Source organism: Mercenaria mercenaria, chromosome 2, assembly GCF_021730395.1.
Source record: "Mercenaria mercenaria strain notata chromosome 2, MADL_Memer_1, whole genome shotgun sequence".
Lineage (NCBI taxonomy): Eukaryota > Metazoa > Mollusca > Bivalvia > Venerida > Veneridae > Mercenaria > Mercenaria mercenaria.
The window spans coordinates 38,562,527-38,584,791 of record NC_069362.1 but is presented as its reverse complement, the minus strand read 5'-3'; the positions used below and the strand labels follow the sequence as shown (position 1 = coordinate 38,584,791).

At 37.9% G+C, this 22,265-nt stretch overlaps 1 protein-coding gene across 1 annotated transcript; it reads right to left on the bottom strand.

Moving 5' to 3' along the window:
• Positions 1 to 217: 217 nt before the first annotated feature.
• On the bottom strand, positions 218 to 21,996 carry LOC123563762 (uncharacterized). Its single transcript, XM_053535615.1, has 7 exons — positions 21,777 to 21,996; positions 20,534 to 20,650; positions 12,849 to 13,082; positions 10,791 to 11,991; positions 10,091 to 10,181; positions 7,111 to 7,279; positions 218 to 3,264 (listed from the first exon to the last, which is right to left on the bottom strand). Exons 1-7 carry the CDS (start codon positions 21,796 to 21,798, stop codon positions 3,008 to 3,010), a joined length of 2,091 nt encoding a protein of 696 aa, XP_053391590.1. The 5' UTR covers positions 21,799 to 21,996; the 3' UTR covers positions 218 to 3,007.
• Positions 21,997 to 22,265: the final 269 nt, after the last annotated feature.

Here is a 22,265-nt window from a genome sequence, read left to right as displayed (position 1 = left end):
AAAGGGGTATAGATAAGCAAGAGATATCTGAAGGACAGTGAATTTAACTGTTTGAAAATATTTGTCAACAGAAAAGATAAAGTCACATGTGGTTTAAGGACAGCTTGTGTATGAAAAGAAGTCGAACCACTGCCTTACCCTTCAATAATCACAGGAGGCAACTCACAGCATCCAAACATTTGGTTTCGCTGTAGCTCTGTGACACCAATATGTTTACTTCTGTTTTGTGCCATATAACATTAGTATTGGTGCACTGCTGGGGTGGATTTGAAACGGCATGTGTGTAAAGGTATACTAAGAAATAACATGGAGTAACATAACAAATGGTAAGAGAATGTCAAGTATAATTAAGTGGTGGATGGGGAACTCATCCCTAGTATCCTTGACTGTTGGAGACCCTAAATATAAGGTGGTTTAACTTTTGACTAATACCAGTCCTAATGAGTTTCTATAAAAGGGACAGTAGAGAGGATATGAGCCGCGCCATGAGAAAACCAACATAGTGGGTATGCGACCAGCAAGGATCCAGACCAGCCTGCGCATCCGCGCAGTCTGGTCAGGATCCATGCTGTTCGCTAACGGGTTCTCTAATTGTAATAGGCTTTGAAAGCGAACAGCATGGATCCTGACCAGACTGCGCGGATGCGCAGGCTGGTCTGGATCCTTGCTGGTCGCATACCCACTATGTTGGTTTTCTCATGGCACGGCTCATATAGTAAACTTTTTGGACTCAACATAAAACTTAAACCAACACTATTAACCTAACTTTAATCCGTGCCATTAACTTTCGGGGTACCTGACCCATAACGAAGGATTTCTGCCCCTCTTTAATTATAAGAGGTCTAATGGTTAAACTGGAGCAGTAGTTTAGAAGATACAACAAATTCAGCAGCTTGCCGTAACATTTTCATTTAACCACCAGCTTGTAATAAACCTCAAAGCATTTAAAGCAAACCTAATGTGAAGTACAATAGCCCTCCTTATTCTTCGAATTGTCGTACTAAATATTGTGTTTAAAATCCTGAAAAAAAATGGCCACCTTAGACATAAAGCATGTTTTTTTGATCAGCTGTCTAAACATGAGCTGTCTGTTGACAGCACGCTCGACTATTCAAAGCATTGATAGAAGTATAGGAGTAATGTACTCTTGCCTAAAGATATAAATCATCATGATGAACAATTGCTCAAACTTTCAAAGCCACAAGTCAAATAGCTTTGACAAAACATGAACTTGTACACAAATTGTACCGATTTCCAAGTCTAAAAAGAGCCATAATTCAGTCAAAATAGAGTTATTTGCTCTTGCCTACAAATAGAGACTGTTATAATAAACAAGTGATAAAAGTTTCAAAGCCATATGTCAAACACTTTACACAAAATGTGGACTAGTACGAAAAACTTAACCAAGATTTCTAAGTTAAAAGGGGCCATAATTCAGCCAAAATCCTTGATAAGTTATGTACTCTTGCCTACAACTGGACATGGTGATGATAAACAAGTGTTGAAAGTTTCAAAGCTTTATCTCAAAAGACTTTGTCAGAAAGTGGACTGGTACGAAAAACTTAACCAAGGTGTGACGCTGAAGCCGACACCGACATCGTGGTGAGTAGGATAGCTCTACTTATTCTTCAAATAGTTGAACTAACAAGAGCTGTCCTTAAGACAGCCGAGCTCGACTATTTGAAATATTTTCCCAGAAGCAGGAAAATATTACCCAAAATGTTAAATATCAAAAGAGTTTCAAGTTCAAAAGGGGACATAATTTGACCAAAATGCATATCAGAGTTATGGGACTTGCTGCTATTAACTAGTTTTATAACCCCGAAGACATGTGAAGTTTCAATTAAATATCTGCATTAGTTTTGGAGATAGGAACTGCATGTAAAACCTTAACCAGAAGTTTCTAAGTCCAAAAGGGGGCATAATTTGCCGAAAAAACATGTCAGAGTTATGGGACCTGACCCAGTGAGGTTGGTAATTGACCTAGAAAAAGAAAAAATAAGTTTCAAATCTATAATTTATTATGCCTTTTAGTAATAGCTGCATGAACTAGCACGCAAAACTTTAACCTGAATTTTCTAAGTCCAAAAGGGGGCATAATTTGGCCAAAATACTGCCCAAAATGTTAAATATCAAAAGAGTTTCAAGTTCAAAAGGGGACATAATTTGACCAAAATGCATATCAGAGTTATGTGACTTGCTGCTATCAACTAGTTTTATAACCCTGAAGACACATGTGAAGTTTCAATATCTGCATTAGTTTTGGAGATAGTAACTTGCATGTAAAACCTTAACCAGAAGTTTCTAAGTCCAAAAGGGGGCATAATTTACCCAAAATACATGTCAGAGTTATGGGACTTGACCCACTGAGGTTGGTTATTAACCTAGGAAAAGAAAAAAATAAGTTTCAAAGCTATATGCCTATAAATGATAGCTGTATGTACTTGCATGCAAAAACTTAACCAAGGTGTGACGCTGATGCCGACGCCAGGGTGAGTAGAATAGCTTGACTATTCTTTGAATAGTCGAGCTAAAAAGGATGTATACAAAAGCAACTGAGAAAAATTCCAGTCTGTGCTATACATGTACATGCAATCTTGAGCAATTAATATCAGATGGCAAGCAAAAATATCAATGCTATATAAACAGGCATAGTTGTAAACCCCTCAAGTCAATTGATACTACACTACTTGGAAGCTCTGACAAATGTTGTATACACAAGTTTGTTCTTTCAACAGGTAAAACAATTCTTTGCACTCATTTCTTCATAATAAACTCCCAACATCAAGGCAGATGTAAACAGAGGTTTATCGGGTACAGAATTTACTGCACTAAAAATTCTAAATATCACAATCATGTATTTTGATCGCTGCACCAATAATTTTGGCTCAAACCTGTTTAAACAGGTTATGTAACACACACTTAAGAAACCCCTCTAAATGCACCCAAGACCCGACTATAACAATAAGAAAATTTTGACTTTATCTCTACACTTCAGCACTCTTTCTCAGAAATGAGTAATTTCTTCCACATGTTCGTTCTCACGTGTACTTCGAAGAATAACTGTTATATCGTCTCTGCCATGAGCGTCTAAAAATTGCACAAGACTGTCCCAGTTGCACGGTGGATTAGATGTAGACTGACCGTGTTCTAACATATGGTGCCTTTCCGTCAACATCCAGTGTGTTAACACAACATTTGCAGCTAGTGAACGATATGTGTAACAAAAATGTTCTATGATGGTAATATCACTGCTACTCAAACCTGCAGAAAAATAACATGAAAGAATTTTAACAGACACACATTTCTAATTGAGCCATGCCATGGGAAAACCAACATAGTGGGTGTGCGACCAGCATGGATCCAGACCAGCCTGCGCATCCCCGCAGTCTGGTCAGGATCCATGCTGTTCACTAACAGTTTCTCCAATTCCAATAGGCTTTAAAAGTGAACAGCATGGAGCCTGACCAGACTGCGCGGATGCGCAGGCTGGTCTGGATCCATGCTGGTCGCACACCCACTATGTTGGTTTTCCCATGGCACGGCTCAATTATTGTATATGTAACGAAATACAAAGGCGGGGAAGGGGTACTAAATGACTAACGCCAGGATAGGTTAAGACTGTATTTATTATAAATGTACCGGTTTCGGTCTTATCAAGACCTTCTTCAGCATAAAATGATTATAATTTTAGTACCTGAAGTATACAAAATGTGCGAAATATTTTTGACGTATGTTACTATATATAGAACAGAGTCAGGCGTGACTATTGGCACATTTCCAATTATTGTTGATCTAATGATTTCTTACATGTACAGATATTGTTTTCATAAATATGCCATAGATGTTACCAATATCAATAATTTGTTTGTTGTCCATACTAAACTGACATATATTGTATATGTAGACCAGGAAATACTCACATTGGTTTTATTTTTGCCAAAAAAATGCTTTTTGCGAACTCAAAATATTTGTTAATTATATTTATCTGTTGAGTGTCCTAAAAATATGAACTCACATTTCATGAATTCTTAACACTGAGACAGCTGCTTACCACCAAATTTCTAAATAAGGTGTAAATGAACACCAGAAGGTGCTTTTGTCACAAAAACATAATGTCTTCCCCCTATGTATTCTAAGGAAGAAAGAGGAGCATGTTTGTTGGTATGCAGGGTGAAAGTCAAAACATAAGTTGCAGTTGATTTAAATGGATTTAATACATGAGCAGTATGACCTGTGAAAGCCAGACAAGATTTTCTATTTATAGCTCTGGTGGCCATTTTGTGCAGCGAGGCGGAACATGCAAGCGAAATGCACAACTGGGGTTGACACTGATCTGACTCCTGTGAAGTTTCATCGAAATCCTGCCAGCAGTTTGACCTGTGAAAGCCAGATAAGATTTTCTATCTTTAGCTCTGTTGTCCAATTTGAGCAGCGAACGGAATGTGTCGGCGATATGCACAACTAGATTTGGTACTGATCACTCCTGTGAAGTTTCGTCGAAATCCAGCCAACATTTGACCTGTGAAAGCCAGACAAGATTTTCTACCTTTAGCTCTGATGGCCAATTTGAGCAGCAAAGTGGAATGTGTTGGCGATATGCACAACAAGGCTTGGTACTGATCACTCCTATGAAGTTTCATCAAAATCCGGCTAGCAGTTTGACCTGTGAAAGCCAGACAAGCTTAATGCGGATAGACAGACGATGAAGGCAAAAACAATATGTCTCCCGCACTGATGGGGGAGACATAATTATGTAACCGATAGTCAATAAATCACTAACAAGCTCATTCACTTTGCTCCGTATGAAGAACACACTACTACCAAACTGGATCCACAGGAATGGTTAGGGTTCTCAATGACAGTTCGACTGAAAATTATATCTCTAAGAGCCAAATGTCCTCAACATTTGATACAAGTAGAGAAGTTGCCAGTTATCAACTACTTGTGGACAAGAGGACCATGTTGGTCCTGAATCACTCTCACCTGTCCACACGCAACCAAGTTCATTGTGGCTAAGTTTCACTGAAAACCACCAAGAAGTTTCAGAGTAGATGTCATAACAAAAATTGTTAACAGACGGAAGGACAGACCATGGGCAAAAGGCGATTTGACTAGTTCACCATCTGTAGATGGTTGGCTAATAAAGAGTAACCTCTCGGGTAATTTTGGGGCTCTGAGCCCAACAACTTCATAGTGATAACCACCAAGACCATTGCCCCCAGCGTTATCAATATGTCAGGACCAACAAGCCTGAAAAGTTTGGGAGACATAACGACTTATACTGAAGTTTAAAGTTTTATTGACAAAATATGTATGCAAAAAGTAATGTAAAGCAACATTGGACTGACTTGACCTAGATATCATCAAGATGAATATTCAGACCAACTTTCATACAGATCCCATGAAAAATATCTCCTCTAGGGAGGTCACAAAGTTTTTCTATTAATTGACCTGCTGACCTAGTTTTTGATGGCATGTGACCCAGTTTCGAATTTGAACTAGATATCATCAAGGTAAACATTCTGACCAATTTTCATGAAGATCCATTGAAAAATATGGCCTCTAGAGAGGTCACAAGGTTTTTCTATTATTTGACCTAATGACCTGTTTTTGAAGGCATGTGACCCAGTTTTGAACTTGACCTAGATATCATCAAGGTGAACATTCTCACCAATTTTCATGAAGATCTCATGAAAAATATGGCCTCTAGAGAGGTCACAAGGTTTTTCTGTGTTTAGACCTACTGACCCAATTTTGGACCGCATGTGACCCAGTTTTTCGAATTTGACCTAGATATCAACAAGGTAAACATTCTGACCAATTTTCATGAAGATCCATTGAAAAATATGGCCTCTAGAGAGGTCAAAAGGTTTTTCGATTTTTAGACCTACTGACCTAGTTTTTGACCGCAGCTGACCCAGTTTCGAACTTGATCAAGATGAACATTCAGACCAACTTTCATACAGATCCCATGAAAAATATGGCCTCTGGAGAGGTCACAAGGTTTTTCTATTTTTAGACCTACTGACCTAGTTTTTGATCGCACGCGACCCAGTTTCGAACTTGACAAAGATGTCATCAAGGTGAACATTCTGACCAATTTTCATGAAGATCCATTGAAAAATATGGCCTCTAGAGAGGTCACATAGTTTCTCTATCTTTAAACCTACTGACCTAGTTTTGGACTGCACGTGACCCAGTTTCAAATTTGACCTAGATATCGTCAAAATGAACATTCTGACCAACTTTCATAAAGATCCAATGAAAAATGTGACCTCTAGAGTGGTCACAAGCAAAAGTTTACGGACGGACGCCGCGCGATCACAAAAGCTCACCTTGTCACTTTGTGACAGGTGAGCTAAAAATGGGTTGGTTCTAGAATGGAACTTGAAACTCTGGTTGGCTATCCTTTTTAAAACTAAGTGCCATTACCCAACAGTTGCATGCAGGGACAGTAGTGTAGTGGCGGTGCATCTGCACCATGCATAAATGAAATCGCAGGTTCAAATGCTAACATGAGCGGGCTTTGTGATCTCTACAACCTTTTACTTAGAAGCTAGCTCTGGTAAGAAGTCTAGAAAGCAGTCATCAGTACAGATATCACAAGTTTCAAGATGTTTCTATGATATTTTTGTCAAATAAACACAGAGAAACACTGCTTGTTCCAACATCTGCATTGAATTGAGCAATTTACGTGGTCTCTGGCCAATTTATATTTTATATATCTTGACTGCTTGAAATGCTGGATGAACAGAGCATTTTGTTCATCCCCTTGCAGCTCCGTGCGAGTGGTATTTTACAGCAGGTGAAAGCTGAATACCATTGTTGTTTTTGTTGGATTTAACATCATACCAACACAATCATAGGTCATATGGTGACTTCCCAGCTTTTGATGGTTGAGGAAGACCCCAGTTGCCCCTCCATGCTTTATTTCATCATAGGCAGGCACTTGGGTAGAACCATTAACCTTCCTCTTATGAAAAATCCAACACCCTGAGTGAGGCTAAAATCCACATTGGTGAGGGGCAAGTGCTTGGAAGTCTGTGGTCTTAACCACTGGGCAAAGGAGGCCCCTTAATACCATTAGAAATTGGCAAAATATCTCACCAATATATTCAGCTAGTACTCTCCAGTCATTCTCTGTAGGTGTCAGACTGAGAAGAACTTGTAACTGCATTAGTTGATCTCCTGGGATGTCTAATTCGATCTGCAGTTCCTTTAACAGGTGATGTACGTCTGGACTTTCCTCCAATATTCGTTGTATTGTGAAACACAACTGTAAAATATATCACACTGTTCATATCTTTTAAAGACACAGGTGCAGTATTTAAATCTTTTATAGAAAAAGGCCTGTTTATACTACAAAATGACCCCTGTGTTTAAAAGGACATGCTTCCTTTATGGTAAACAAGTTCATGAAGTTGAAATTATGAAAACTTACATTCATTTGGTGACAGAAATGCAATGAATTCTATGTTATATTTATGTATAAAGTACAGTCTGTACAACATGTAAAACAACAGCTGTCTAATGACAGCGCGCTCGACTATTCGAAGAATTGATTGAAGAATGGGGTCAAAATATTTCCACAGATATTCAGACAAAAGAAATAAATAGATTAGACAAACAATGTTCCTGTATTACTTTGATTTCGATAAGTCTTGCACTAAATGGCAATATATGAGCCAATTTCAAAGTCTAAAAAGGGCCATAATTCAGTCAAAATAGTTATGTACTCTTGCCTACAGATGGAAATCATAATGATAAACAAGTGTTCAAAGTTTAAAAGCCATATGTCATATAGTTTTGACAAAACATGGACTTGTATGAAAACAGAACCAATTTCAAAGTCCAAAAAGGGCCATAATTCAGCCAAAATAGATGACAGAGTTATGTTTTCTTTCCTACAGATAGAGGCTGAACACCACTAAATCCAGCTGTTCTTTATTTCATATAAAATCCACTCACTTCATAACGGTGTTTCGACATTTTCTAGCATATCAGATTTTCAAACGCTTATATTCCCATAAAGAACTAGATCGCTACTTTAGAAAAACAAAAAGAAAAGGGGGTGTTAACTTTTATATAAGAAAACTACAGTTCGTTAAATACAACCCGCTGAATTTACTACTTTTCGCTTCTTTCAATTTCTCTTTTCGTGACATTAAATTCTTACGCCGCCATTTTTATCTAGCATGCGATAGGAACATGCCGATTTCATTAGAATGCAAAGTGATACATACTGAAACGCGGTAGGGTAAAAGTAAGCACGTTGCTGCCGAGAAAATGCACTAGGAAAGGAAAAAAGATTAGTACTATTTATATTTGGACTACTTGTGACTAGACCTGCGGAGGCTTACATTCTATTTGGTAGTGATCAGCCTAGAGACTATTATACTAAACAAGTGATAAAAGTTTCAAAGCCATATGTCAAACACTTTACAAAAAATATGAACTGGTACGAAAAAACTTAACCAAGATTTCTAAGTCAAAAGGGGCCATAATTCAGCCAAAATCCTTGATGGAGTTATGTGCTCTTGCCTATAACTGGACATGGTGATGGTAAACAGGTGTTGAAAGTTTCAAAGCTTTATCTCAAAAGACTTTGTCAAAATATGAACTGGTACGAAAAACTTAACCATGATTTCTAAGTCAAAAAGGGCCATAATTCAGCCAAAATCCTTGATGGAGTTATGTGCACTTGCCTATAACTGGACATGGTGATGGTAAACAAGTGTTGAAAGTTTCAAAGCTTTATCTCAAAAGACTTTGTCAAAATATGAACTGGTACGAAAAACTTAACCATGATTTCTAAGTCAAAAGGGGCCATAATTCAGCCAAAATCCTTGATGGAGTTATGTGCTCTTGCCTATAACTGGACATGGTGATGGTAAACAAGTGTTTAAAGTTTCAAAGCTTTATCTCAAAAGACTTTGTCAAAAAACTTTGAAAAACTTAACCCAAGGTGTGACGCCGACGCCGACGCCGTGGTGAGTAGGATTTTGTTGGATTTAACGTTGCACCGACACATGATAGGTCATATGGCAACTTTCCAGCATTATTGTTGGAGGAAGACCCCAGGTGCCCCTCCGTGCATTATTTCATCACGAGCGGGTACCTGGGTAGAACCACCGACCTTCCGTAAGCCAGCTGGATGGCTTCCTCACATGAAGAATTCAACGCCCCGAGTGAGGCTCGAACCCACATCGATGAGGGGCAAGTAATTTTAAGTCAGCGACCTTAACCACTCGGCCACGGAGGCCCCCCGTGGTGAGTAGGATAGCTCTACTTATTCTTCGAATAGTCGAGCTAAAAACTATCCACTGCCTTAGCCATGCAGGAACCAATTGCTTGTTTGAGATTTTGCAACTTCAAATGTATGTCATATTGAACAAACTACTTTTTAAAACATGTATTTCATGCCCATATGAAAACTGGTGGGATTCAGAATACAAGAAAATGAATATGCAATACTGGATAAACAACCCTTAAAGCATACTATATTTCATGCCAATGTAAAAACTACTGTATTATGCAAGCAATATTGGATCAACTACCTTTGAAACATGTATTTCATGCCCATATGAAAACTAGTGGGACTCCTAATGTATGCAATATTGGATAAACTACCTTTAAAACATGCATTTCATGCCCATATGAAAACTGGTGGGACTTTGAATGTATGCAATATTGGATAATATTGGATAAACTACCTTTAAAACACAAATTTCATGCCCATATGAAAACTGGTGGGACTTCTAATGTATGCAATATTGGATAAACTACCTTTAAAACATGCATTTCATGCCTATATGAAAAATAATTAGTGGGACTTCTAATGCATGCAATATTGGATAAACTACCTTTAAAACATGTATTTCATGCCCATATGAAAACTAATGGGACTTTGAATGTATGCAATATTGGATAAACTTTTAAAACACAAATTTCATGCCCTTATGAAAACTATTGCAAATTTGTATGCATGCTTTACCTTTAAAACAAGATTTCAGTATTAAATGATAATCTAATTTCTATCAAATGAAATTATTCAAGTATGTATACTGACTGAGATCACGAAACTTACATCATTTTGTGTCCAGTATGGATCATCATCACCATCAAGCTTGGTGTAGTCATAGGGAGTCTTACTTGTCTCAGGTGGTATATTGTATAAACTGAAATTAGTGAATATTTATGAAGAGACTGCAGTGTCAAGTAATATAAGTTAACCTTTAGCCTGCTGGCGGCAAGTGATTCTGCCTTTCCAACCAGTGCAGACCAAGGTCAGCCTGCACGTCAGTCAGTAAATTTTCAGTGAACACCCCTTTGAATGGTAAGTGGTACTTGAAAGATGGACCAGTCCATTTCAGAAATCAAGCAGGGTAAAGGTTAGGCAGATTGCACTGAAAGGACAAGCAATTTAACTAATGCCTCCTGCCTCCCCTTACCCTGCCAAATAGGTTAAGGGTGAACTACTAAAGAAGTACTCTTTACCTACATAAGGCATTTTTTTATAATGGAGGTCAAGCATTTTTTATAATGGAGGTCAGTACCAATGTGTTATTCCTTACAGAATTCCTTACTTGAAGTTACTCATCAGAAATTGTTTACATCTTTTCAATCAAAAGTACAGCATTTCTACTAGATCTGAGTTTTTATATGAAGTAAGAATGACCTTGATCCATACATCCCAAAATGCAACAAAGACCTGGCCTCTGTGCATGCAACCTTATAGGGTACCTAACTGTGTGTATCAGATGAATTTACAGTACTTATATACTTACTTGCAAAATTTCAGGTCCTTACTCCTGATCTTGAAGTCTCTATCGTACCACTGTTCATGGTCTTCTAGCTTGTTGAAGTCAATCTGTTTCATCTCTTTGCTAAGGCGATTCCGTCGTTTCAGCTTCTTGCTCATTCTCGCATACATAACACGTATCAGACCTATGTTGTAATAAAACCTGTAGTATGGGAAATCATCATGTATGCTGTTTCTAGAACTCATTTCCTGTGCAATGTTTGCATACATGTGAAGAACCCGATCTTCATCCAAATTCAGAAAGCTCTGCGAGCGTAACAGTCCTCTGTTGGGCTGCCGTTCTGGTAAAATCAATTCATCTTCAGTCAGTGACTCCAAAGGAGGTTTTGGTGCAGGTCGGTGCGGAACTTCTACAAATGGTAGAGAAAATGAGGGGCAAGGCGGAGGTGGGGGAAGATTATCAGCCTCATCGGTCGTTGCAAATGATGGCATAGTTTCCTCATGGTCCGGATAATAACTTAGATTGTCAAAACCAAGCTCTTCTGGTGTAAGCTCGTCCAAACTACCTCCACCTGTTATCTTTTTCAAATACCCATGCCCGTGGGGACTTACCGGTAAGTGACCAGGATCCGAGTCCCAAATTTCCTTTACTGATGTATGCTGGTTAGGAGTATCTGGATTTGTTTTTAATGGTTTACTGTCTTCAACCTGTGCATTATCTGAAACAGAAACTGCTTCATTCACTTTGCTTTCAGCAACATTCCCTGCCACTCCCCTCGTATGCAAAGTCAAATCTTTAGGTCTTACGGTTTCCCTATTTATCTCAGCATGTGACACAAACACGCCTGCAGAATTCCCAAAACCTGGAATACTGCCATTACTACTGGCAGTACGATGTGCCTGTAACTCACTATCAGGAAAATGAGGTGCTGGTTCATGAGATGTCACAATATTATCCATTTTACCACTTGGAAGATATCCATTACTACCTGACGTAGAACCAGAATTATTATTATCGTGCCAGAAAGTCCGATGAGGTATAATCATTACATTGTCTGACGTAGTTCCTGGTGCAGCAGACGCACTCATTTCACTGTGACGTATATTAAAATGTGCGCTTGGCCCTTGTGGGTACAACAGCGATTTACGCATCAGATTCTTGAAACTCTTCTCAACATTCTCGCACTGTGTTGTTTTAAAAACGTATGTCTTAAAGAACGAGAAGTCTGAAAATAGAAATTATTAGAAACAAATTTATATTATCTGTCAACAGGGCAGGATCTCTGTATAACCAAGATATATAGTATAAATGAATTTGGCCATAAGAAACTGTTTCATATTATTTGTCGCCTGGGTAGTGTCTCATTATAATCAAGGTGTATCATATAAATGGAATTTGGCTTATGTGATAAAATTGATCATTTTGTTTTAAGTTAAGCACGGACTGGGACAAACTGGTGTCAAATTAATTCATTTTATGTAACTGATATCAATACTTCTTTAACAAATATAAAGTAACGTTAGGCCCTTGCTAAGGGAAAATAGAACAGACTGTGACAACAATTTTATAACATGATCAAACTCAAGACATTGACATAAACACTTGCTAAGGAATGACTTATACAGTGTCAGTGTTCCATTCACATTCTGTATTGGTGCTGTTTGAATGAACTGGCCCTGGCAATGGAAATTAAACTGGTTGCTCTAATCAACACAGACTTTACACAGTTAAATAATGCATAGGCTGTGAAGACCAGCTAGGGCTAACTTGCTTGTGTAGTAACTGCTAAGATTTCCTACCTGTATATGTACATACGTGTATGTACATAACGGTATATATATACAGGTTTGAAATGTTATGTTCGGCACAATACGATTTCCTCTAAATTTCAGCAATTCCATGAAAAAATTCTTGTAAAACTATTCTAAAGTTTAAACCGAAAAAGAATTTACAAGCAGATAAACATTAACAATTAATTCCGCAACTGAAGTAGATGCCATTTCAGGAATCTACAAAACACATGCACATTTACAATATCGAAACTCCTCTTGCAAATTACTTTGAATTGATGATTTGACTTACTCTCTCGTGCATTAGTGTCGGATACCCATGCTTTATCACGCACAGTAAACTCTATCTCATTTCTTTCTGGAGTACATCGAACGCTGATTTCACTGGAGAAGTAGGCGTGGTAATGGAGGATGTGGTAGTTGAGAACGATGATGAGGGCATACCTCGTGATGCAGAGAAATACCCTCTCCCCCTCGGGCATATCGCCACATCGCGTAACATACACCTGCCAGTGCTTCAACTCCTCTGAAATATAATTCAAAAAAAAATAAAAAAAAAATATATATATATATATATATATAATACTTGTTTAGACAAGAGCGCCGCCAAGCGGGGCAATATACGCCCGAAGGCTTACATCATAGGATGGGAGAACTTGACTGTTGAAGCCCCAAAGGACTGGAGCAACAAAAGGAAAACTTCAAAAAAAAAATCTAAGTCCACAAAAAAAAAATTCAAAGTCTACAAAAAAATCCTTATCAGGTACAGGTATGTAAAAATACACCTTAAAATTGGAGGTACCATCCATGTTGTACCACAGAAAAGTGGTCTCGGTTTTTCCCTACGGCCAATAATAAAAAAGTTTCAAAATAAGCTATTTATAGTAACATAAAAGGGAAGTAATTCAAAAAAATATTATTGTCAGTACAAAAAAAGAGATCTGCCAAATAAAAACAAGAGCACTGCAATGCAGAGCAATATACACAAAGCAAAGTCATATATGACCTTTGACCCTTAAGTGTGACCTTGACCTTGAAGCGAGTCATTCGGAACATGCGCTCTGCACATCGTTGCAATGTGGTGAACATTTCTGCCAAGTTTCTTTGAAATCCTTCCAGCAGTTCAAGAGTTACAGAGCGGACACAAAACAAACTGATATGACTTTTGACTCCTAAGTGTGACCTTGACCTTGAAGCAAGTCATCCGGAACATGCGCTCTGCACGTCGTCTTGGTGTGGTGAACATTTGTGTCAAGTTTCTTTGAAATCCTTCAAGGGGTTCAAGAGTTACAGAGCGGACACGAAACAAACTGATATGACCTTTGACTCCTAAGTGTGACCTTAACCTTGAAGCGAGACATCCGGAACATGCGCTCTGCACGTCGTCTGGGTGTGGTGAACATTTGTGTCAAGTTTCCCTGAAATCCTTCAAGGGGTTCAAGAGTTACAGAGCGGACACGAAATTGCTAACGGACAGACGGACAGACGGACGGACGGACGGACAGACGGACGGACAGACGGACACCAGCGTCATAACATAATACGTCCCTTCGGGCGTATAATAATACCAGATTAGGTTACTGTGAAATCATTAATATTCGTGGTGGACTAATTTTTGTGGAATTTGTGGTTGAGTCAATCCACATTTAATCCCAACGAACAAGTAAAATTTCCATTCATTTTATATTCAAAAGTTGAAATCCATGAATTTATATCCCATGCCCACGGAATTAGATGATTTTACAGTATACAGTTAATTTATACTCATTCATTTCTATTGTAATGAAAGCCTGAAGCCCATTTGAATCAATATCCTTTCCGCTTTTTGGAAAAGCCAGTAGTGGGGTTATATGAAAATGTGAGCTAGCAACCTGAGGAGGGTAAAACCCATGACCTCCAGTTTGAGTGGAAAATACCGTAAACACCAGATCATTACTCCCCTGTAAGAGTAATGAAATTAAGTGTTTGATTACAGTTAAAAATAATTTGCGAGATGTTTTGAAATAAATGCAGATGTGCATAAAAAAAGCTTTTTTGTTACAGTTTTAACAAAGCCACTTAGTAGAAAACATCTCGAATTTTTGTTTGAAGAAAAAATTGTGATCAAAGGAAATGCAACTCTGCTTTGACCTTGTAAAGCAGAAATATCAAGGGGACTTAATATACTGTGTTTTGCTAAACATCGGTCCAGTATTGCTTAACCTTTTGCCTGCTGGCTTCAAATGATCTGTCTTTGCAACCAGAGCAGAATAAGATCAGCAACAGAGTGAAGTGCATCACCAGGAAATCTACTTAAAACTAGAATGTGTCTGTAGGTCACAGGGTGTGCCCCCCACTGGTACATTTGTCACAAATAAAGGGAAATCATTCAAATGTTTGCAGTCTTAATGGGGTATAGCCTAAAAAAATATATTATGAAATGGATTCATCATTCTATACCATACTTTTTGACCTATGAGCATGACAAACAAACAAGAGCTGTCTGATGACAGCGCGCTCAACTATTCGAAGAATTGATTGAAGAATGGGGTCAAAATATTTCCACGGATATTCAGACAAAAGAAATAAATAGATTAGACAAACAATGTTCCTGTATTACTTTGATTTCGATAAGTCTTGCACTAAATGGCAATATATGAGCCAATTTCAAAGTCCAAAAAGGGCCATAATTCAGTCAAAATAGTTATGTACTCTTGCCTACAGATGGAAATCATAATGATAAAGAAGTGTTCAAAGTTTAAAAGCCGTATGTCAAATAGTTTTGACAAAACATGGACTTGTATGAAAACAGAACCAATTTCAAAATCCAAAAAGGACCATAATTCAGCCAAAATAGATGACAGAGTTATGTTCTCTTTCCTACAGATAGAGACTATTATACTAAACAAGTGATAAAAGTTTCAAAGCCATATGTCAAACACTTTACAAAAAATAAGAACTGGTACGAAAAACTTAACCAAGATTTCTAAGTCAAAAGGGGCCATAATTCAGCCAAAATCCTTGATGGAGTTATGTACTCTTGCCTATAACTGGACATGGTGATGGTAAACAGGTGTTGAAAGTTTCAAAGCTTTATCTCAAAAGACTTTGTCAAAATATGAACTGGTACGAAATATTAACCGAGATTTCTAAGTCAAAAAGGGCCATAATTCAGCCAAAATCCTTGATGGAGTTATGTGCTCTTGCCTATAACTGGACATGGTGATGGTAAACAAGTATTGAAAGTTTCAAAGCTTTATCTCAAAAGACTTTGTCAAAATATGTACTGGTACGAAAAACTTAACCAAGATTTCTAAGTCAAAAGGGGCCATAATTCAGCCAAAATCCTTGATGGAGTTATGTACTCTTGCCTATAACTGAACATGGTGATGGTAAACAGGTGTTGAAAGTTTCAAAGCTTTATCTCAAAAGACTGTCAAAATATGAACCGGTATGAAATATTAACACAGATTTCTAAGTCAAAAAGGGCCATAATTCAGCCAAAATCCTTGATGGAGTTATGTGCTCTTGCCTATAACTGGACATGGTGATGGTAAATAAATATTGAAAGTTTCAAAGCTTTATCTCAAAAGACTTTGTCAAAATATGAACTGGTACGAAAAACTTAACCATGATTTCTTAGTCAAAAGGGGCCATAATTCAGCCAAAATCCTTGATTGAGTTATGTGCTCTTGCCTATAACTGGCCATGATGATGGTAAACAAGTGTTGAAAGTTTCAAAGCTTTACCTCAAAAGACTTTGTCAAAATGTGGACTGGTACGAAAAACTTAACCCAAGGTGTGACGCCGACGCCGACGCCGACGCCGTGGTGAGTAGGATAGCTCTACTTATTCTTCGAATAGTCGAGCTAAAAATTCACTATTTTGGCTATTTCAAGGGCCATAATTCTGTAATAAATGCTAAAATTCTCAAGTTTCAACCTTGACCTAGATATCATCAAGGTGAACATTCTGACCAATTTTCATGAAGATCCATTCAAGGGTATGGCCTCTAGAGAGGTCACAAGGTTTTTCTATTTCAAGACCTACTGACCTAGTTTTTGATCGCAGTTGACCCAGTTTCAAACCTGACCTATATTTCATCAAGATAAACATTCTGACCAACTTTCATACAGATCCCATGAAAAATATGGCCTCTAGAGAGGTCACAAGGTTTTTTCATTATCTGACCTACTGACCTACTTTTTGATGGCACGTGACCCACTTTCAAACTTGACCTAGACATCATCAAGATGAACATTCTAGCCAATTTTTATGGAGATCCATTCATAAGTATGGCCTCTAGAGAGGTCACAAGGTTTTTCTATTATTTGACCTACTGACCTAGTTTTTGATGGCACGTGACCCACTTTCGAACTTGACCTAGATATCATCAAGATGAACATTCAGACCAACTTTCATACAGATCCCATGAAAAATATGGCCTTTAGAGAGGTCACAAGGTTTTTCTATTATTTGACCTACTGACCTAGTTTTTGATGGCACGTGACCGAGTTTCGAACTTACCTAGATATCATCAAAGTGAACGTTCTGACCAATTTTCATGAAGATCTTTTGAAATATATGGCCTCTAGAGAGGTCACAAGGTTTTTCTATTTTTAGACCTACTGACCTAGTTTTTGAAGGCACGTGACCCAGTTTCGAACTTGACCTAGATATCATCAAGATGAACATTCTGACCAACTTTCATAAAGATCCCATGAAAAATGTGACCTCTAGAGTGGTCACAAGGTTTTTCTATTTTTAGACCTACTGACCTAGTTTTTGACCACACGTGACCCAGTTTCGAACTTGACCTAGACATCATCAAGATGAACATTCTGACCAACTTTCATGAAGATCCCATGAAAAATGTGACCTCTAGAGTGGTCACAAGGTTTTTCTATTTTTAGACCTACTGACCTAGTTTTTGACCGCACGTGACCCAGTTTCGAACTTGACCTAGATATCATCAAGATGAACATTCTGACCAATTTTCATAAAGATCCCATGAAAAATGTGACCTCTAGAGTGGTCACAAGCAAAAGTTTACGGACGGACGGACGGCCGGACGGACGGACGGACGACGGACACTGCGCGATCACAAAAGCTCACCTTGTCACTTTGTGACAGGTGAGCTAATAAAAAACGAACGCTGAAATATGCTTTATTATTTATTTTCAAACATGACATAGATACGGAAAAAACACAGATAAAACATTAATATAATTATAAGAATTTGGTGAAGACAACATCAAATAGAAAGAGATGAATAGCAAACCTTTTTGAATCATAGTCCAGTACAAATATTATCAAATATATTGCTTTCCAGTAGCCGATTTAGCTATCCCCCCGTATCCGGGTCCTTTACTAAGTTGTTCAGCCATGCTAAAGCAGTATGAAAGTTGACGTCGGATCTTCCATTTTTATGCAGAAATAATAAAGACAGACGTAGTATGTACATTGCTCAATCATTTTAAATAATTTTATTCGTATAAATCAAAGCCCATTAAAGCATTGCAGTAAACGAAAGTCACTTTGTTTAATTTGTTTGTCGTATATAGACGCTAATTACGTAAGCGTGTGAAAATTACGCACGCGCCGGTTAAAGGGGAAGCTTGGTGAATGTCAGGCAGAGGTGTGAAAAACTTTGTAAACACAAGCCATTCCAGCAAAAATTGTCTGTTCGACTGAATAGGTGTAATTATCACTGTAATTAAGCCGAGGGGACCACCAAAAAGTTCGAGAGTTCGAATTATCGAAGTTCGAGCGATCCGAGGTAGAACTATATAGAATAAAGAAGGAATAAATTCGGGACCGGGCGAAGAGTTCGAGCGATCCCGGGTGTTCAAAAGATCCGAGTTCGAGCCATTGAAGTTCAACTGTATTTGTATAGTGGAACCAATAATTAGCACAAGGAGCTACATTTTCAAAACACAAAATCAAGTCTCTAGGTGTATGACCAAAGATGTTATTTTCAGTTTTAATGTGATCATAAGAAGGTCAAGGTCATCTATATATATATAGGTCAGATTTTAGATCTTGCCACAATTTATTTATTTATTTGGGTTTTATGGCGCACCAACACAGTATAGGTTATATGGCGCCAAACAGGACTACAAATTTTGGTTCCACATCTCATTTACATCGAAATAAAAACATGAGGTATGGAATCAAAATTTGCATACCTGCTGGAATCACAGAGTTACAGCAAAACCAAGTGTTAAGACCCTATTAGTTGCCTCTTACGATCATGCAAGGATAAGGCAGTGGTTCCAATTCTTTTCATACACAGATCGTCCCAGAAACACATGGGGCTCAGGTTTTTTGAGTGTAAATATGAACTAAATTGGGTCATTTATGTGGGCTGTAAGGCCAAAAATGTTGTTTACTAAGATATGAAATTTGAAGGTGAAGGTCAAACTCTGTGAAGGTCAAGGTCAGGGCTTCGAAAATTTGCCGGTTTGTCGGTTTTGGACCGATTTTTGACTTTTCAGACCGATTCGTCAAGTGAAAAAACGAAAAAAATCGGTCCCGTAAAAATGGAGAAAAGTATAAATTTCGGTCTGATATCTCAATACACGATCACCTGCCAAGTAGGAAATTGTTGGTCGCACCTTCAGATAATCAATAAACGTGTCAATTGGCCTGATTGTCACTTTGATAATCGGTCCGTAATTAGCGCGTGACGCAATAAGTGCTCGCGCGGCACATCCTTTAATGTTTGGAGACAGCCGACTGCGGTGTATTAAACATTTTTGACTGGTTTCCTAACGTTTCTGACTGGATCCAAATCATTTCGACGGGGATCCACGGATGGTTTATTTCAAAAGGCTATGTTTGATCACGGTAACAAACAAATGGTCGCTGCATTTAATCAAAGAGCTATAATTGTACATTATAGGTCTTTGATTTAATGAGACATCACACGGAAAACCGATAAAAATAATTTTTATAATTACTTGATTTGAAAAAATTACATGATTCATTTGTTGGGGCTCCAGTTGAAACAAATGCAGAAAATCGTCTTTGCAACCCGACTGTACAAAAAAGAAAAAAATGGACGGGCAACCACGAATGATAAAGAAAACCTGAGTGGCACTGTTTATTAAATCGGTCTTTTAAAAAACGTTTCAAAATGAAATTTTGTTTACATCAGAAGAGAACATATAACTTTATAAAATGTAGTTGCTTATTGAAGTACAACGTAAGTGAAATGAAATATCTGTGGCCAACCCGCGTGACGTTTTGGTACTATACATGCGGGAAATTTGATCTCAGCGTTCAAATAACGTACACATTCGGTCCGCGGCAGAGTATTCTTTAAATACTGAAGCTGTTTAGCAGAGAATATGTGTCGTGTAACTCACTTTGACGCATTGTATTTTATAGAATTCCGTCAAAAAAGGAAGAAACATCACAAAGTATCTGCCATGTATACGGTATCGAAGTCACGTGCGTTGGCTTTTAGACTAGTTACCTACACGGTGTCAATGCCTCGTATTATCTCGGAAAAACATCGGAATTTAAACAAAGTAACGATCAAACATAACACTGAATAACTGTCTTCATTGTATGGTAATGCGCGGTGACTGGTAACTCAGTTTTAATGCATGACATGCTTATTTCTTTACCCTATCACGTTTTACAAAATATGTAATATTGGGAATGCGGTGGGTGGGGTAGCGCTGATGTCAGGATTTTCGTTTTGGACTGATTGAGTTATCAAAATTTCCGGAGCCCTGGTCAAGGTCATTCATATATAGGTCAGTTTGTAGGTACTGCTAAAAGGACTGTTGAGTGTGAATATGAAATAAATCTGAGCTCTCCCTACTGAGCCAATCGGGGTAGGATTTTACAAGCATTTATTTGTAACAATTAAACCAGGCTTAGCACACTTCTCACCTTTTAGTACTGACTGCATAATTTATGAAAAATACTGCATTGATATTCACATACAGAACAATTTAAGCAAGAAATATTCAACAAAAAACTCACCTGTACTAACAATATTGCTGAAAATGACATCATACAATTTTCTCAGAGTATTACTGGCATGTATATTACCCCTTTGTATAAATGGCACTTTAATGCAGCTTGCTTCCTCACCATTGTCTGAAATAGAAATGCAATCTTTATATTCCAGTGAAATCTTAGTACATTTAAACTTCCATAAGGCTTTTAATAAACAAGAGATCACAGAGTGATCTTGGCAACAACCAATGAGCAATTTTTGAAAGTTAAAAATTTCAAGACTAGCTCAAGGTCAAAATCAAGGTAAAAGTTCATTTCAGTACACAAAACTGTGCATGTGGTCCATGCATGTGGTCCAAATTTGAAAGCTGTAGCTTGAGAAATGTGAAAGTAGGTCACTAGATCAATTTCAAGGTCAAAGTTCATTTCAGTACTCAAAACTGCATGTGGTTCAAATTTGAAGGCTGTAGCTTGAGAAATGTAAAAGTTGGCCACTAGGTCAATCTCAAGGTCAAAGTTCATTTCGGTACACAAAACTATGCATGCGGTCCAAATTTGAAGGCAGTAGCTTGAGAAATGTGAAAGGACGACGGACCATGGACGCAGAGTGATTTGAATAGCCCACCACCTGATGAGGCCTGTTGGTGGCATGTAATTCTGTCTTTGTGACCAGTGCAGACCAAGATCAGCCTGCACACTCAGTTTGATGGAGTCTGTTCATGATAGGCAGCGGCAGGTGCAACACCAATCATGCCCCCTAGCACTGCCTTAAGCAGAACTCTATTACCGATGAACAGTAAGTGGACACCATGATCCCAAATGACCAGAAAATACAACAAATAAAATCTGTAAAAAGATCCTTTGGAAGCAAAGAATGCAACCAAGAAGAATAATATGAGACTTGGTTTGATCGAGTCTGTTCATGAGGTAATGTAATGTGCAATACGTCTCACACTCCCTAGCACCGGCGTTAGCGGAACTCTATTACACATAATTATGTTAAATGAACTCCATGATACCAAAGGACCAGAAAATATAACAATACTGAACCCAAGTATTTTACAGCCGCCACATGGCACTTGAAGATTGCCATTATGATAGTTAATAAAATCAGATTCTGTAAAAAGATCCTTTGGAAGCAAAGAATGAAACCAAGAATAATAGCAGACTTGGTTTGATCGAGTATGAAAACTCAAACCAAGTCTGCTATCATTATGCTTGGTTGCATTCTTTGCTTCCAACAGATCTTACAGATCTTATTTCTTACCTTGGTCTGAATATAGCAACATCAGCAGTCGTGAATATACAACTGTGGGGTAGAAATTTCTATCCAGACAGGCAAGGCATGAGCGCTCTTGCACATTATCTTGGATTTCTTCAAAACGCAAGAAACATAACTCATGAGCAGTAAAGTCCAGCTGGAAATGGTACTTGTGATTAGTTCCCCTGATATCCAAGTTGAAAACTGAAAAAAATATACATAAATATTTTAGCCCTTTAACTTGTTTAAAAGTTAATCATTTAAATTAAAACTACGAGAATCTTACACAAAAAATTAAAACTGACATTGGGAAAATAACAAATAAAGCTATAACCAAATACAGAGTATTTCTTAAAACCCTGCCTTAAGTGTTAATCTTGTTTGTCATTTCAGATAATGCCTGAGACATTATAGCTCAAGTTTAAGCTTCATTAACCAGAAATGCATTTATTTTTGTGTTCCAATTATTGGAAAATGCTCCCTCTGACAGACTGT